The 19,674-nt window shown below is 42.5% G+C and overlaps 1 protein-coding gene across 1 annotated transcript in view; it reads right to left on the reverse strand.

Annotated features, from left to right (window-relative positions):
• The window catches only part of tlcd4b (TLC domain containing 4b), an 84,019-nt gene that overhangs the window by 43,931 nt on the left and 20,414 nt on the right, over positions 1-19,674 (reverse strand). Inside the window, exon 2 of the mRNA XM_084328715.1 lies at positions 5,915-6,067. Within this exon, the coding sequence (XP_084184841.1) occupies positions 5,915-6,060 (146 nt within the window). The 5' untranslated portion in view covers positions 6,061-6,067. The remainder of the gene's footprint in view (positions 1-5,914; positions 6,068-19,674) is intronic.

Below are 19,674 nucleotides of genomic sequence, written 5' to 3' on the forward strand. Positions count from 1 at the left end.
GACCTGTATCCGATTTAGGACCACATATGAAAGTTGGCCAAATCAGAATTGAAAATATCTAGATTCAGTGTGATTTGTGCCGTTCACACTGTGATGAAATCTGAGTCACATATGAGCAAAGAAGTCTGCATCAACAAACAATCGGGCCACTCTTTCCTGCAGTGTGAACGTAGCTTAACGGGGTACTGTGATATGGATGTCAGGTCCTGAGTAGAGTTGTTCCGATACCAGTATCGGAAATGCCTCCGATACTGCCTAAAATTCTGGTATCGGTATCGGCGAGTACCCTCTAATTCTGCGCTCCGATACCATATGACGTAATTTATCAAAAACATGTGCGGTCTGCTGAGTGAGCATTATAAAACAAACGTGTTTTTAATCGACCGTGAATTAAAGTGTCAATGCTGTTTGTCATTTTAACAGCAGATACTTTCTTAAATGCCATCGTCCCGAGAGAGGGGTGTTGACGGGGAGCTCTGATGGGTTCGCTTGCTGGTGTTATTAGCATTAGCTGTAGAGCTAACCGGATAAACTAAGGATTTGTATAGTCGACTTTGATTGGCCAAAATTTGCCGATAGTTGACTGGTAGTGCAAATATTTTTATAATAATAATAAATATATATATATATTTATTTGGATCATTCCATTTGGGCTGTGGGGTGCTTAATGTCTGAAGGAGTCGACTGAAGGCTTCTTGTCCTCTGCAAAAGCATGCAATTGGTCCACTGATGGATACATCTTGATATTTGTCTAGTGTGTTTATTAGACGGGTGAAATCCTCTTTCAGTGCCTTTGGAAAGAATGAAAAAAAAGAGGTTGGCAGTCGACAACGCTCCTTTCGATCGATTAGTCTAATATTCTGCTAAATGATTGTCCTGTTCATTGTGAGCCACCATTGTGTTTGTGTGTGTGTGTGTGTGTGTGTGCGTGCGTGTGCGTGTGCGTGTGTAGGTGTGTGTGTGTGTGTGTGTGTGTGTGTGTGTGTGTGTGTGTGTGTGTGTGATTCCCTCTTATTTTTATTTGGTTACCAAGTAATGTACGTTCAGTAAAAAGTGCTTGTTTTTGACACTGAAACAGAAATCTAGCTCAAACAAACAGAAGTCTCTCTGTGTGGGTGTGCGTACCAGGAAAACAAACAAGGATTCTATGGACTACACTGCAGTAACGTTGCCACGAAACGTTGCATTGGAACAAACACAACTACAATAGCCTTATCAGATAAAAACCATGCTTCGCGTTTGTGTGTATTTCCAAAATTGTGCCAAATAGAGCCCGTGAATGACACTACTTACTGAGCTTGGAAATTAACATACTGTGGTTGTTGGTGATTAGTATTAGTATGATGCTAGTGGCCAGTGTCAACAGAAGCACCTATTTACTTTACAGTATAAAGTAGGTGTGCCACTAGCCTTGTATAGGGGAGCCTGCCTCCTTCTCTGACCACATTATAGTGTCTCACTTAAACAGGTGGAGGGAAGGGACAAAGTCCAAAAAACAAATGAAAATGTGTTTTTTTGGACATTGATCCCCCCCTACACTCCCCCGCCCCCCTTAAGGCAACCTTGAGTACTAGAAAAGCACTATATAAATCTAATTTATCATTATTAGTACACATTTTAAGCACTTTGTCCAACATCTCCATTTCAAACGTTCCCCCTGAAATAATTCTATGGAGGGAATGAGATCTTATGAGAGTAAGCACCCTATACAGGGGTACTACATAGTGCATACTATATGTCTATACTACTGTCACTGTCTCCCTGTGAGTGGATGTCTCGTGGTGATGGCCAAGGTGATGGCTCACCCTCTCCATCCCAAGACATTAAAGTCCCACCATAGACTTAGCTTCTTCCCCTCAGCAGCTCGCCTGGTAAACGAGTCAGGTGTCCCCCTGCTCCCCCCCTCCCCCCCTCTATGGCGAGCTGCTAGGGCTGGACCTCTGGACTTGAACTGTGCTGCACTGTATCCATGTCCCCTACCACTGCACTTTTTAGTCTTATTGTTGTCTCACTGTTCTGTCCTGTTTTGCACTTATTTATTCATCATTATTATTATTATGTTGTTCCTATTTGTGAAAAAAATCAATCATGCACTGAAATGTCAAATCACGTTCCATTTGTACCTGTACAATATGGTGAATAAAGAAATCTGAATCTGAAAGGTGGTGATGTCTCGTCAAATGGATCCGAGTGGAATATATACATGTGTGCAAACGGAATATGACTGATATTTTGAGCTCCAAGCCTCGACATTTAGCCTTTATCTTATTTTCATACCAGCGCTCGTTTCCCTATGATTTCTCTTTTGTTATTGTTGTTCTTAGCTCTATTCTATTTAAATCTTTCAAACATGTTCTTATCTACCCCAGTTGCTATCGCATGTACATATATGCGTTGTTACACGTATATGTACATACATACCAACTATTCACCGGTTTTATTCTCCACCCATCGATCATCCATAGCAACACTATATTATCACCGACATCAAAGTTGGGGGATCCCCCCTTGAACGGCCCTTCTAAGGTTTCTCTCCTCCACATCGCCTGTGGTGCTTTTCTCCTAATTGCTCGGTTTTTTTGTGAGTTTTTCCTTACCTTCGCTGGGGTATGTCTGAGAGTGTTGCATTTATTCTGGATTTCATGGTGGTTTTTGTTCTTGATTTATTGTGATGTTTCTTCTTTTTTTAAATTATCTTTTTTTTAGCATTTTTACAGATTTTTTCCTGGCCACGCAGGGCCGATAGAGGAGAGGGAGAACGGGAGGAGAAGTAGGGAAGACATGCAGCAAATGGTCACCGGGAGTGGGACTCAGCGCGCTATAGCGCGCTATATGGTGTGCTACTGGAGCGCCCCAATGTGATGTTTCTTCTTGACTTGTTTAAAGAAGACTTGTCCAGCCCATGGGTGCACTACCTCCATTAGCCTCTCTCCCTCTCTCGCTGATTTAAAGTAGCCAAACGTTACACTAGAAATATAAATACCAACTGGATAGTTGATGATAAACATTTCATTTCATTATCTGAAATATTCTTTTTTTTTATCCACTTTTTCTCCCATTTTCTATATTTTCTCCCATCCCAATTTTCGTATCATCCAATTCAACCCTCCCCTGTCACTAAGGCTGAGCCCGAACCCTGTTTTTAGGGTTCGAACGTTCGCCAGGGTTTATCGAACGAACGTTTTTTTAATAAATATTTAATAAATATTTAATATTTAATAAAAAAAATTTTAATAAAATACTTTTTTTCATTTTTTTAATAATAATTTTTTTTTTTATTGTATTATTATAGATCCTACGGAGGGCGGCATTGCATAGTCTATTGGTGAAAAACATGTTGTTTACAGTGGTGGCTGTTCATGTAAACATGTAATTAAACAAAGCACTCAGGAGAAAATAAACAAGCTACTGAATCAAAGTATGATAAACAATAGCCCTTGCAGTCATGTAAGGGGCTAGATAAACAAATGCATTCGTTTTGTGGCATTAATAACGTTATATAGTTAGTGTTACACGTTCAATAACATGTATTCACTCTTGGTCGACGGGGAGGGGAGCCGGGAGGAGAGGCGCACGCTCCTCAACAGACCCGTCCACCGTCTACCTCGGAACGGCCAGGCTCCCAACACGCCTGCCGCCCGTCCGCCCTACCACCGTTCCGAGGTAGACGGTGGACGGGTCTGTCCACCGTGCGCCTGCTGTTGTTTCCAACGCAACCACCTCCCGCCATGAAGCTCGCGCTCCGTGGCCGAAAAAGGATGGTATTCATTAATGATCCTTCCTTCTGCAGGTTCACCTACGGAAACCTTGTTACCGATTACTTCCTCGGCGGGGAGCTAACTACGGCTCCCCGGTAGCTACGGTAAGTCTGTTGAGGCTTGCCGATTGGTGGTAACAGCAGAGGCGGGTGCAAGCGGTGTGACGTAATTGGCAGAATCGCCTGTCAATCAAAATAGAGCTCTGGTTGAGAAATAGTATCCCGCTGCAGCCCGGCAGACCATACTGGTTGAGCCGAGCGCCTCGCATTCACATCACCTGAACCCCGTGCGCATCCTTTATTTTTTTTTTCACCGAACGTTCGAACCTATTAATTAAAGTCCGAATGTCAGCGTAACGAACGAACGTTCGAACGTTCGAACGTTCGGGCTCAGCCTTACCTGTCACGAACGCTGTTTCTTGCCTCCCACAAGCCGGCTGCAATGTGGACTAAGTCATACATAGCACAAGTCCCCTCCGGTACTTGAGGTAACAGCAGTCGCATCTTTTCACCTGCGCAGCTCGATCTCTCAGTGACGAGGAGTAACGCGTGGGAGGCTCACGCTGCCCCCGACACTTCCTAATTCTACTGCGCAGGCGCACCAACCGACCTGTAGGAGTCGCTGTCCACAACGCCCGATCCCCACCCATCAGTTTCCCACCCCCTAATACGGCCAATGTATGGACGACCAGCCAAACTGAAAGCAAATGTGGAGCGCTGGGCTCGAACAGGCGAGCCCAGCGTCTCCAGATTTCGTGGTGAGCGCATTGCCCACTACGCCACGTAGCCGCCCTATTATCTGAAATATTCTAAAATCATTAATTCTGCTATAAGCCATTATCGCTTTGTGTGTGTGTGCGCACACGTCCCATCTATGTTCATTGGAAAGATGAGGTCAGGGGAGTTTGATAGTATTTACTGAGGATGGCCAGATAATGTTGATATTTAAACTTAAAAAAGAATAATACATAATAAATGTATACATGATCATGCAACATTAAGAAATCGTTGTAGGAACAGTTTGGGAGAGGGAGGTAGGGAGGGGTTTTAGTTTGTGTGGTGTGATAACAATGTTGAAATTTAGAAGTTTAGACTTTAGTTTAGTTTTACAACGGAATTTCTTTTAATGAAAGTACCGAAAAAAGGTACCGTCGGGTACCGGTATCAGTTCAAATGTGAACGGTACCCAACCCTAGTCAAAATGGTATCAACGTTTTTTGGAATTATTTCACAAGAGTTCTACTGTAGCTTTCATTAAGACGTCTCACGTGGGTTGAAATATTGCTGCTCAAAATAAGTCTCCGACTCCCACAGCATGAAGGGGAAGATGCCTGAGTCACCAAGCTAACTCCCTCTGTGGTACAGTAGCAGACAGTACATCGGCTGCTTTGTAGCAAGATGGTTTCTGACATGAGAGGGCCCTGACAGACGTGTTGGCATGTATATAATAATGTTAACTTATACACAGACACAAATACACAGAGGAGCAGGGCTAGGGATGGGTACCTTTCACATTTGAACCGATACCGGTACCGGTACCTGTGAATCGATACCGGTACCCAACGGTACCTTTTTTCGGTACTTAAAAAAAAAAAAAAAATTATTAATTTTTTTTTTTACTTTTTTCTTTTCATGTCAACGTTCACACGCACAATATATGCTTACCTAGGATTTGACTTGATTCAACAACAAAGCAGTCGGAGCAATGACAAGCCGAAAACTGTCGAAATTTAATTTACCTACCTCAGTCGTAAAAAAAAATCCAAACTTCAAATAACTACAATTTCGACAGTTTTCGGCTTGTCATTGCTCCGACTGCTTTGTTGTTGAATCAAGTCAAATCCTAGGTAAGCATATATTGTGCGTGTGAACGTTGACATGAAAAAAAAAAGAAAAAAAAAAAAGGAAAAAAAGGAAATTAATAAAAAAAAAATATTATTTTTTTTTATTTTTTTTCGGTTTCTCACTTGATTCGATACTCGGTAGTACCGACGTGTTTCGGTTCGGTACCTCAAAAGTACCGAATTCGGTACCCATCCCTAAGCAGGGCAGCCTGCCAGCAGTAGAGGGACAGTGGTGCTGTTCCTGTCATGTAGTGATGTTTTTGACAAATGTCCAGGTCCAACCAACCAACCCCCCCCCGTTCTGGTGACCAACCTGGAGTTCCATTCGGTGAGCTTGGTGGAGGGTAGGCGTCCGTAGCCAGGTGAGATGGCAGAGGAGAGGAGCGGGCTAGCCACAGAGAACAGCAGCTGGAACCCCAGGAAGCTGCCAGCCACCACAGTCAACTCTCTCATCTCCATCACTCACCTAGAGAGAGAGAGAGAGAGAGAGAGAGAGAGAGAGGGTGAGACAACACAGTAAACTCTCTCATCTCCATCACTCACCTAGAGAGAGAGGAGAGAGAGAGAGAGAGAGAGAGAGAGAGAGGGTGAGACAACACAGTCAACTCTCTCATCTCCATCACTCACCTAGAGAGAGAGAGAGAGAGAGAGAGGGGAGAGAGAGAGAGAGAGAGAGAGAGAGAGAGAGAGAGGAGAGAGGGTGAGACAACACAGTCAACTCTCTCATCTCCATCACTCACCTAGAGAGAGAAACAAAGAGGGTGAGAGAGAGAAACAGAGGGTGAGAAAGAGAGAGGGAGAGAACCAGTCAACACTCATCTGCATCACTCACCTAATACAGAGAGAGAGAAAGAGAGAGACACACACACACAGTGGGAATCAATCGATGACCATCACTCTCAACCTAGAGACACCACCAGAGAAGAGGGGGAGGGGGTGAAAGACAGGAGATAGAAAAGACAATGACAGACAAAAGAAATTTAAATAATTAGGAAATAGAAATAATAGAGAGAGAGAGGAGAGAGGTGAGAGAGAGAGAGAGAGGTGAGATTGAGGAGTGTGATGATGGGAGGGGTAGGTGAGAGTGGGCAAGCTGCCTCCCTGCATCACTCAGCCAGGCCCCAGACAGAGAGAGAGAGAGAGAGAGAGAGAGAGAGGAAATGAGAAAGACGGAGAGATACAATATGCGGTGAGACGTGGCCTGTCTGATGCAGGTGACATCAGAACTTCCGCCCGAGCAGGAGAGATCACAGAGAGAGAGAGAGAGAGAGAGAGAGAGAGAGAGAGGGGGGGGGGGTAAAGACAGGATGAAAGAAACAGGAGAGGCGACGGAGGGGGTGGGGGGACACAGAACACAAGAGGAGAGGGGGAGGATGGAGACAGAAACAGACAGCAGGGGCGTTGGGCGCAGTGATGTAATAAAGCAGCCCCAGGCTGACTGATATCACTAGTGTGAACCACCATTAACAATGTCACGCTTAACCGTAAGCATTTTTATTTTTTAGAAGCTATGATATTTTATAGTGTTTTATGGTATTTTGAGGCTAATCGCCGATAGTCATTCTTTTAGACTCCTTCTCCCTTTGTGTAAAATATTAAAATCGCATACGGTTGCATCACTGGTTGTGCATCTGGTGGGAGAGAAAAACACAGGGGAGCCGTTTAGTATTTGTGTGAAAAATAAAGCCCTGTATTATACCGCATTTCACATGGGGATTATGATGCTTATTGTTTAGTGCAACACACACATGCGTCGTGTGCACATACACAATAAAGTCCCTAAAAAGATTTAAGGAATGGCTCAGCGGTGAAAGAAAAGATGATTTTCAAGATGAGGCTAGAGAGGTTTGTGGTGGGGGAGGGGATGAGGGGAGGAGAGAGGAGGAGGGAGTGGAGGAGGGGAGGCGTGGGTGTCTGCCATAGAATTAGAAGAGGAGTGTCTGAACACAAGAGAGAGAGAGAGAGAGAGAGAGAGAGAGAGAGAGAGAGAGAGAGAGAGAGAGAGAGAGAGAGAGGGGGGGGATCAAGATGAGGACACAACAACAAATAAGGAACAAAAGTCAGATGCTTTTGTGTGTGTATGTGTGTGTGTGTGTGTGTGTGTGTGTGTGTGTGTGTGTGTGTGTGTGTGTGCATGTGTGTTTGACAGAGGGATCAATGCCCTCGAGTATCTTGTCTCTTGAAGCCTGTTTGTGCACAGATCTGGTTCATTTCAACGTCATATTAAAAAGGGGAACAACGGCCATTTTTTTCCCTTCTTAAATGCACAGGAAATAGTTTATGGGATAACATGCTACACTGTACTCCTCCTGCAGCATCACAGAGAACACGCTACACTATACTCCTCCTGCAGCATCACAGAGAACACGCTACACTGTACTCCTCCTGCAGCATCACAGAGAACACGCTACACTGTACTCCTGCCTGCAGCATCACAGAGAACACGCTACACTGTACTCCTCCTGCAGCATCACAGAGAACACGCTACACTGTGACTGTACTCCTGCCTGCAGCATCAGAGAGAACGCGCTTCAAACCTGGAGAGAGCGTCGTCAGGAAATGAGCCAATTACATTTCCTGACTATATTAAATGACTAAATATTGAGACCGATATCACCCTTGCTACTCTCACTCAACCCGACACAACACTGGTTAGCCTTGCTACTCAACCCGACACAACACTGGTTAGCCTTGCTACTCAACCCGACACAACACTGGTTAGCCTTGCTACTCAACCCGACACCACTGGTTAGCCTTGCTACTCTCACTCAACCCGACACAACACTGGTTAGCCTTGCTACTACTCTCACTCAACCCGACACAACACTGGTTAGCCTTGCTACTACTCTCACTCAACCCGACACAACACTGGTTAGCCTTGCTACTCTCACTCAACCCGACACAACACTGGTTAGCCTTGCTACTCTCACTCAACCCGACACAACACTGATTAGCCTTGCTACTACTCTCACTCAACCCGACACCACTGGTTAGCCTTGCTACTACGCTCACTCAACCCGACACCACTGGTTAGCCTTGCTACTCTCACTCAACCCGACACCACTGGTTAGCCTTGCTACTACTCTCACTCAACCCGACACCACTGGTTAGCCTTGCTACTCTCACTCAACCCAACACCACTGGTTAGCCTTGCTACTACTCTCACTCAACCCGACACAACACTGGTTAGCCTTGCTACTCTCACTCAACCCGACACAACACTGGTTAGCCTTGCTACTACGCTCACTCAACCCGACAACACTGGTTAGCCTTGCTACTCTCACTCAACCCGACACCACTGGTTAGCCTTGCTACTACTCTCACTCAACCCGACACCACTGATTAGCCTTGCTACTACGCTCACTCAACCCGACACCACTGGTTAGCCTTGCTACTCTCACTCAACCCGACACCACTGGTTAGCCTTGCTACTACTCTCACTCAACCCGACACCACTGGTTAGCCTTGCTACTACGCTCACTCAACCCGACACCACTGGTTAGCCTTGCTACTCTCACTCAACCCGACACCACTGGTTAGCCTTGCTACTCTCACTCAACCCGACACCACTGGTTAGCCTTGCTACTACTCTCACTCAACCCGACACCACTGATTAGCCTTGCTACTACTCTCACTCAACCCGACACCACTGGTTAGCCTTGCTACTCTCACTCAACCCGACACCACTGATTAGCCTTGCTACTACGCTCACTCAACCCGACACCACTGGTTAGCCTTGCTACTCTCACTCAACCCGACACCACTGGTTAGCCTTGCTACTACGCTCACTCAACCCGACACCACTGGTTAGCCTTGCTACTCTCACTCAACCCGACACCACTGGTTAGCCTTGCTACTACTCTCACTCAACCCGACACCACTGGTTAGCCTTGCTACTACTCTCACTCAACCCGACACCACTGGTTAGCCTTGCTACTACGCTCACTCAACCCGACACCACTGGTTAGCCTTGCTACTACTCTCACTCAACCCAACACCACTGGTTAGCCTTGCTACTCTCACTCAACCCGACACCACTGGTTAGCCTTGCTACTACTCTCACTCACGGACGACATATCTCGTTTTATTAGCCCCCCCCACTGAGTGCCGACGACGACAAATATCGTTTTATTAGCGATCTGAAATCCTATTTCATCAACCGAGTCTCCCGTTGGTACACCAGCTCCTACAGGAGCTCAGATTGGAAAAAAGCGCCCCCTATCGTCTATCCCTGTGTAACTACAGGTCAGTCGCTTAGACTGACCTGGGATCTGTAGATATGTAGAGGCGGAGCCAGCTGGTTCCTTGTGCTGGCAAGAAGTCTGATCAACATGGAAGTCATCGCGGGACGGGAATCAGCCTGGAATATATATTCACAGCAGCCAATACTCAATCAATAAGCGTGATCGATATTTGGAATGGCGATGATCTTTTTGGAGAACATCTGATCTGAGGTAAGGAATCTATTTTACCAGTCTTGGGATAATCAGAGTTGTATTCGCTGAGATCTCAGCGTTTGCCCTATGTGTGATGTGTCTGTGTGTGCGATCGCTGATGAGGAAATAAGAGAATCGATTTTTCAGCTCGCGTCTCTAGCGTGCATACGTACACATACTATCGATAATCTAGCGTTTATTTGAAAACGATTCATAAATAGGCCGAAAAATGACAACGTTTTTGTGTTTTCTAGAATATTCCAGTAAATGTCTTTTATCATGGAATATTTATATTTTCCTTGAAAAACGAGGGCTTTTAAAAATGCTATAAAACGAAAATGAACCGATAAAAAAACAATCCGCTTCGACACTGTTGACTGCAAACGAGTCATTGATAAAGCGACGGGCAGATTAGACACATAGCCATAATTTAAAACATAGATTAGGCGTTTTTAAGCTAACATTGAAGTGGATGGTGGCATTCAACTGGACTTGTAGTTTCTGAACTATTAACAGCGGAGCGTTTGTAATCTTCACTCGCACACTGCGAGTAAATGATTTTTCCGGTTCGCACACACACATTATTAGGGGCAAATACGAGGGAAATGCTTGCACTGTAGAGCATATATATAATTATATATATAATTAGTAAACTGTCAGGGGCTTTTCTTGCCCCCCTTAACTGATTTTCGAGGGCATTTGGTCAATTTTCTAGGGCATTTTGCCCCAAGCCCCCGTTAATTTCTAACCCTGGTGTGAATGCACTGAAAGAAGAGAGATAGTCTCACAACAACATACTAGGACAGGACTTCTTTTGGTTGTACAAATAGAAAGTAGTGTTGTCACGATACTGGAATTTCGACTTCGATACGATACCTTGAAAAGTATCGATACTTCGATACCATTTCGATATAAAAAAAAATAAAAGATAAAAAAAATATATATATATATATATTTTTTTAAACAAATTTAGCTTTTGTTGCTGGTTGATTCTCCTCAGCTTCTCTCTGGTACTATACGAGAAGATAAATATAACACTTTTAAAACCCTTTGTTTATCTTTAGATCACACATTTAAAAATAACTGTTCATCTCACTTCAATCATTTTAATTGCAGATGCAGAACATGGTATTTCCCCAAGCAGACAGATGTAAACACTGTAATCTGTGTTGCATGTACCTGACAAACTGAACTGTTTGTATTACAGTTAGTAACAGTTTCGATTTTTATTTAAAGATAACAAGAGAGAGAGAGAGAGAGAGAGAGAGAGAGAGAGGCTATGCTCGGAGCATTTTAGTAACATTACATTTTCAACAAGATTGCTGCCATTTAAACACTTCATGGAAACGGGGTAACGTTAACCTTATGTCGACTGTAGTATTGTATGACCTCGACATGATTGATTGATTGATTGAAAACTTTATTAACAGATTGCAGAATGGGTACAATACAGTACAGCTCAATACACACAATTGTTAAGGGGATGCAGACCAGAGAAAGACTTTCGTCTTGTTTACATCAGGGTCCCCCATTTTCAATTCATCAGGACATATATGACATACAGATAGTCAGTACTGCTACATCTATACATTTATGACATACCAGATTTGCAAATACAGTACTGTTTGTGATACAGAAGGAGTCAGGAAAAGGGAGTATATACATTTGACGTAGAAACTGTACATTGGAGGAGGTTGGGTGGGGGGGGGTTGGGTACACTGGGATATTGACAACCATACTGGGTAATCTACATTGGAGGTGGTTGGGGGGGGGGGGGGGGCACACTGTATATACAAGCAAAACTGTACATTGAGGGGGGGGGGAGAGACACTGTACAAACAAACAAAATTGTACATTGGACTATTGACAAAACCATACTAGGTAAATGACTGTACATTGGAGGGGGTTGGGTTAGGATATTTACAGGGGCCAGTGTTGAATTGCAGTCTCCCGTAGGTGTCCCTTGAGAGGTTTTGAAAGTTTAAACGTTAACGTTACTCCGTTTCCATGCAGTAATTGTAAAAGTGGCCAGCTAAGCTAACGGAGCTAAAGGCTAGCAGTTGCTAGCTCTAATGTTACAACTAATCAGCTGTTGATATTATGCGCCATCAGTACGTATCATGTATTAAACTAGAGTTAATGGTTTAATGCTTCAGTCACAGTGACGTTGAAAGAGCAGCTGTCACGAACCTCTTTCATTTCTTTATGGAGATCCTCGTTGGCACTGCTCTAACACCGCGTGCAAATAGCATTGGGGCAGCTTTAGCTTGTCCTTCGTTGTTTACTCAAACCCGAAGTACCTCCAAACAGCACTTCTGCTGTTTTCTTTATCCACAAGCACAAGTTGCGGAGGCTCTGCATTTGCCATCTTCACTCAGCTAAAATGTTTATTTACAAACTGAAGACGGCTCTGTGAGGGAGAGGGCTGGACTCGGAGCAGGCGGAGGGGCAAGCGTGCTCTGAACAGCGCATCAACAACTTGAGGTAGAACACTCGCCAGCTGGTACCGATACTGCAGAAAGTATCGGTATTTCGGGAAATGAGTATCGAAACCATTTTAAATATTCAGTATCGATATGTATCGATACTTCGATATTTTTGACAACACTAATAGAAAGGTAGCTCCAGGGTTAGGCAGACAATCAAGGCATCAATTCTCTCTGCCTGCCGGATGGGTGCTCCATAGAAATAGACACGTCCAGAATGCATTCAAAACCCTGTGCCCCTCGTATCTGGCCATTCCGCTCCTGCTTGCTGTCGGTTTCAGGAGGGAGACCATCACAGATACCCGTTTCAGGAGGGAGACCATCACAGATACCCGTTTCAGGAGGGAGACCATCACAGATACCCGTTTCAGGAGGGAGACCATCACAGATACCCGTTTCAGGAGGGAGACCATCACAGATACCCGTTTCAGGAGGGAGACCATCACAGATAGCCGTTTCAGGAGGGAGACCATGCCTCCCCTCCACCAGGGCCAGGATATACAAACAGATATCACCAAAGCCTGTAGGATTATCAAGGACCCCAGCCATCCCAACCACAAACGGTTTCAGCTACTACCGTCTGGCAAACGGTACCACAGCCTCAAGACCTGCCCCCCCCCGCCAAGCAGTCAGACTCATGAATAAACAGCTCTAATGACCCGTGACTGAGGGCAAACAGTGCTACCTTACAGCCGTCACTGCTACTGATTTGCATACATTACTGATTTGCATACATTACTGACTTGCACATACCATTGTTTTCTTTTAACATTCTCATAGAAATGCTGCTACTTCCACTCTGAACCCTCTAGACATGGTCTATTGTTCTGCTGCCTAAAGAACAATACCCCACTAACAATTATAAAACACGATTACAAATATCTCTGCTGTTTGAATATGAATGTAATCTCGACAGCATTGTAAATGAGGGAAACCTCAGTGACCTTCGAGAATAAATAAAGGTTTGAAATTGGGGAAATTCTCCCAAATCCTATTTTAGCTTGGTATCGGACCAATATCTGATACCAGTATCGGTACATCTGCATTCTACCACTCAGGTGTTGGTTGTATGTGAGGGACTTGATGTTCTAGTCTACATCGTCTGTTCTCTGCATCTATATAGTATAGTGATGACAATAGTCTGATCTTCAAAAACCAACGAGGTGTTTCTTATGATCTCTCATAATAACTAATGGTGTGTGAGTGATGCCAGTCTGTCTGTTTGTACCTGTCTAGGACACTCGGACCTCTCTGTTGTATCTCTCCATCACCTTGTGCTGTTCCTCTCCCCCACATCTCTCCACTCGCTGTCCCACAACCCCTCTCCTCTGTGCGTGTCTTTCTCGGCTTTCCATCCTCCTCTCCTCACTGCAAACGGACTGCATTTATATATATTAGGGCTGACCTCGACTAGTCGACTAAATCGATCGAAAGGAGCCGTAGTTGACTGCCAACCTTAGTCGAATGCAAAAAAAATAAAAATAAAAGTATAATATATGTTTTTTTATCATTCTTTACAAAAGAAAAGAGGCCTAGAAGCGTGGCTAACGCTAATGGCGTGCATACCAGCGAGGCTAACTGCCTAAGAAAACGGGCACAGAGGCACTGAAAGGGGGTTTCACCCGTCTAATGAACACATTAGACAAATATCAAGATGTATCCATCAGTGGACTCATTGCATGCTTTCGCAGAGGACAAGAAGGCTTCAGTCAATTAAGCACCCCCCCCCACAGCCCAAATAGAATGATAAAAAGATATATATATATATATTATTTATACCCTTTTTTTTCTTTTTCTCTTTTTTTTGTGATGGGGGGGGGGGGGGGGGGGGGGGGGCAAATTCGGGCCAGTCAAAGTCGATTATACAAATCCTTAATCGGGGACAGGCCTAGTGTATACATATATATATTGATAAAGCACATCCTACTCTTCATCATTCTGTACCTTCACTGACTGATATACAATTAAAATTAACATATTAAAACCTTAATAATGCGTTTGTTTATCCAGTTCTGATGGGTTTTCTAATCTGTATATTTCTGTCCGATTTGCTCACAGCTCATGCTGCAAATAGACCAGACGCACAAACCGCCGCTGCAGACCGCGAGCCGGCCGCGGTGCGTCTGGTGTAACGGCCGCGGTGCGTCTGGTGTAAACGCTCAAATCTGTCAACAAGGAGACTGGCTGCTGGTTCCGGTGCGTCAGGGTCATTCGGGGACGCTTCCTCGTGCCGGTCCCGTGAGACACCCTGATGTGACATGAGTCTGGTCCCAGGATGTTATAGTTAGGCTAACTAAAACTAAAACAAACTGAAACCATATTGTGTACTTTACAAAACTAACTAAAATAAAAATATACAGAAAATGTCATGTCCAACACGGCAAGCATGAGGCACATAATTGAGGCATGGATGTCTACATGACTGTGAGTCAATTGTGACACAAACACAATACCTTCTGAACTTCCTAAATTAGCCCCTGATGCAATACCATCTATATCAGGGGTAGGCAACCCTAGGCACATGTGCCTGCATAGGCACAGGGGGCAGCATTAAAAAAATAAAATAAAAAAAAGTTATAATTCTTTTTGCTTTGAAATATTAGTGAAATATTTTGCACTGTTGTCGCATTTATCTTGTTGAAATCCTCCCACAGGTTATTTTTACTACCACATATTTAATTGAGACCCTTTATTTGTTTATTATTTCAATTTAGCTGGAAATACATTGCTACATCATTCAGTAACATTTGCAGAGCCTTATAACAAAAACATTATTACGGTCACCATTGTGACCAGTGGGATTAATCAACACATTTTATTATTTATTTTTCTATTTCATTGAACATTGCACATGTTAAAAGCCATTTGTTTTATTCAAAATGTGAGTATTACCAAGTCAACTTGTGTTCTTAAAACAATGACAATAAACAGTTTTATTAGGTTGAAATAATGTGGTTGTGTACTTATTTTTCTGTTAACTTATTATGGATTGAAAACTGAAAACATTAATGCACAGTAACTGAACTCAATATTTTTAGGTTCTGGTAATTTTTTTTTTTTTTTTTTTTACAGTGTAGTCTTGCAATCAATCAAAACTTATTTACACGATATACCTCACATTCACCCTCCATTCACATCCTGGTGTTCTCCTGGTGTTCTCCATTAGGCCTGTAGGTGGAGCTATGACAGCACACGGATGGTGTGTGATGTGTCCAAAAATGAATGGGCAAATGTGAGTGAAATGGGACTGTATGCAGCTGTTTGTCTGCATTGCACCCCCCCCCCCCCAACTCAGATTTAGGGTTGATACAACCATCATAATAATATATATATATATTTTTTTTTATAAATGTTTTTATTTTCAATTTTCAACATAATAATAATAACTTTATTTGTATAGCACTTTTCATACAGAGGTTGCAGTTCAAAGTGCTTCACAACAGCAAAAAATACAGGCATAAGCGAGCATAAAAAGATAGACAGGTAGAATCACAGTGTTTCACATTAGGATCTAGCATCCCAATAGGCTCTCCGCTTACAGTTTTCAGTAACACAAATAGTAAAAATAGTTTAAAATGATTCAGTTTAAAAATAGTCAAAATTATAAAATAGAACGGACATAAAAAATACAGGCATGAGCGAGCATAGCAAGATATGGCAAATCACAGTGTTTCACATTAGGATCTAGCATCCTAATAGGCTCTCTATTCAGTAATACTCCTGTAATTCATGAACAAATAATCACAGTGTTTCACATTTGGATCTAGCAAATAATAAGAATAAAATGATTCAGTTTAAAAATAGTCATAAATAATCAGTGTTTCACATTTGGATCTAGCAAATAATAAGAATAGTTTAAAATGATTCAGTTTAAAAATAGTCATCAGTAAGAAGTAAAAAGTGCAATAACCGACAAATGAATTTGATAGGCAGTGTATAAGAGTAGGCAGGGTAAGAATAGTGCAGGTAAATACAAGTTGTGTCAGGATATCCCTGATGTTTCCTCTTGCCACTAGGTGGTAGCAGATATCTATCAGTGAAATGCCTGAGCAAAGAGATAGGTTTTAAGCTGTCTTTTAAAGATGTCTAGCGAGTTGGCTTCCCTGATGTTTTGGGGTAGTTTGTTCCATAGTTTTGGGGCATAGTTGATAAAGGCTGCATTACCGATCCTCTTTTGACTGCTTCTGGGAGCCTCTAGTAGTCCAGCAGCTGATGATCGCAGTGTTCTTGCTGGTGTGTAATTTATTAGAGTGTTGGCGATGTAGCTAGGTCCCTGTCCATTTAGAGCTTTGTATGTAAGGAGAAGGACCTTAAAGTCAATTCTAAATGTTACAGGAAGCCAGTGTAAAGCGGCTAGGACTGGACTAATGTGCTCTCTCCTTTTGGTTCTAGTTATTAGTCGGGCTGCAGAGTTTTGGATTAGCTGAAGCCTCTCTGTGGTTTTCTTAGGGAGACCTGTGAAAAGTGCATTACAGTAGTCTAACCTAACATAGAACAAGACATCACAATACAATACCGTTAACAATAATAAAAATAATGACACTAACAACAGTAATAACATCACAAGACAGGCAAACAAAAAAGAAAAAAGACAATAAAAATTAAATAAGGAAATGACAATAGAAAATAAAATAAATAAAATAAAATAAGTGTGGCTTTCACGTGTGCGCATTATCTCGTGTGCTATATATGTGTGTTCTACCTACCCATATGTGCGTGTGCTTTACCTATGTATATGTTTTATGTGTACATGCATATATGTGTGTTGTGAACGTGTGCATATGACCGTGTATTCCCTAGTAGCCCAGAGTGCATGTACAGTACTACTGCAGCCAAGAGGACACGTACAGTATCAATGTAGTCAAGTGGGCATGTACAGTATTATTGTAGTCAAGAGGGCATGTACAGTATCACTGTAGTCAAGTGGGCATGTACCGCATTACTGTAGCCAAGAGGACATGTACAGTATCATTGTAGTCAAGTGGGCATGTACAGTACTACTGTAGTCAAGTGGATATGTACAGTATTACTGTAGTCAAGGGTACATGTACAGCACTACTGTAGTCAAGAGAACATGTACAGTATTACCGCAGTCAAGAGAACATGTATAGTACCACTGTAGTCAATAGGACATGTACAGTATTTACAATGCCAGTACAGTCAGACAAAACAAGGCAGCAGTGGGAGGTTACTGGTAATGGGGAAATCCGGCGAGTACAGTGGTGGATAGTGCAGGCCCAATATGTGACAGATAAGGGTCCCAGATCTCATAAAAAGTGTCCAACTTGGAATGCAGCATACACGTAATATATTCACAGGGGATACATTCCATTATGATATTGTGCCATGACCTTATTGACGGGACCTCGTCCTTGATCCAGCGTTTCCGTTAGCCGGTAATTACCGGTTTTTGACCGGCAAAATCTGTTGAAGTCCGACATATTTAATCTCTCCGGTCATAATGTCCGGTGAAAATAATTCCCTCTAAACACAATTAGATTATTTGAATTGTATTAAAATAGGCTAAAATTAAATAGCCTATGCGATGAACGAAACAAACAATCATTAAGCAGCCGGTCTAATAATGACATTGTCTTGTCAGCGCGAGCTGGCTGCTGATATATTTGCGAGAAGCATCCATCTGCCGGCCGGCAGGGTGCAGTACTCCAATTCAGCCATTGGCAATTCAGCTGTTGGGTGGGGGCGCTGCTGAGCGGTTTCCAGACCGGACCTAAAAACACTGCTGCTCCATGCTTCACGTAAATATATCAGCAGCCAGCTCGCGCTGACAACAGAATGTCATTATTAGACCGGCTGCTTGGTGAAGCAACGATGAAACAAATGATTGTTTAGTTCATCGCATAGGCTATTTAATTTTAGCCTATTTTAATACAATTCAAATAATCAAATTGTGTTTAGAGGGAATTATTTTCACCGGACATTATGACCAGCACCAAGTCGTTGGGAGGTGGAGATATAAATCACGCAAACCCACGATAATGTTCAGTTCTTCGCTTGATATAATTAATATAAATGTCCAATATAACGGAATTCGTTAGCTCATAAAAATGTGATTATAACAGACTGCTGTTTATTAAGGTCGGGCAGACTGCCCACCGACACCTCAAGTCGGCAGCAGCACGAAGTCTCGAGGGACTTATTTTATTTGGAATATATTAATGACTGTATATACGCAAAAGTAGCCTAGTTTTAAGTTAAAATATTATAAATGCCTTGATGATCTCATTCTTTATATAGGCATATCAATTGTTTTTAAGCTCAATAAACTCTGACCGGAATTTATCCCATTTGTCCGGTAGATTGAAATCTACCGGACACTCAGACCTGCAAAAAAAAATTCTAACGGAAACCCTGCCTTGATCCAAAACAATAGGATGTTCTTTCTAGCAGCAAATGTCAACAAATTGAACAGTCTCTTATGCTTGGAATTGGTATAATAATATTGTTAATAATAACAATAACAATAATGATGTAATAATGTAAAAATCATCATTAAAAAGACCTGATTATGAGAAAAAAAAGTACGATGCATGGAATATTGTTGAGGCACACTAGTTACAACTATATTTCAAACAGGCACTCCATGTCAAAAAGGTTGCTGACCACTGATCTATATTAACGGATGCTAATAAAAACGAATAAAAACTAAACTAAACCTGAACAATTTAAAAGATAATAATAATAATAAACTCTGGAAACTATTTAAATTCTAACTGAATTGAAAACATAACTTAAAAATGAATAATGAAAAATGCCAAACTATAATAACCCTGGTCTGATCCGAGTGTAGGGGTGGGCAGTAGGGGTGTAACGGTACACAGAAGCCATGGTTCGGTACGTACCCTTGGGGTCACGGTTTGGTACGAGTTCGGTACAACAGAAAAAAAATATTTATAATTATTATTATTAACACTATGGCGACCGGAGCCCCTCTGCGATTTATGCCTCAGAGTAGGGCTGGGCGATATGGAAAAAAATCATATCGCGATAACGATATGATAATTTTATTTTATTTCTCGATATCGATAATTATCGAATTGTTATAAGTATAAAAAAAATAAAAAATAAATAAATAAAAAACATTTTTTTTCTTTTTTTTTTAACAACAGATGTATGTTTATTTTGCAGCA

This window comes from Notolepis coatsorum, assembly GCF_963971535.1.
Source record: "Notolepis coatsorum genome assembly, chromosome: 14".
Taxonomy (NCBI): Eukaryota; Metazoa; Chordata; class Actinopteri; order Aulopiformes; family Paralepididae; genus Notolepis; species Notolepis coatsorum.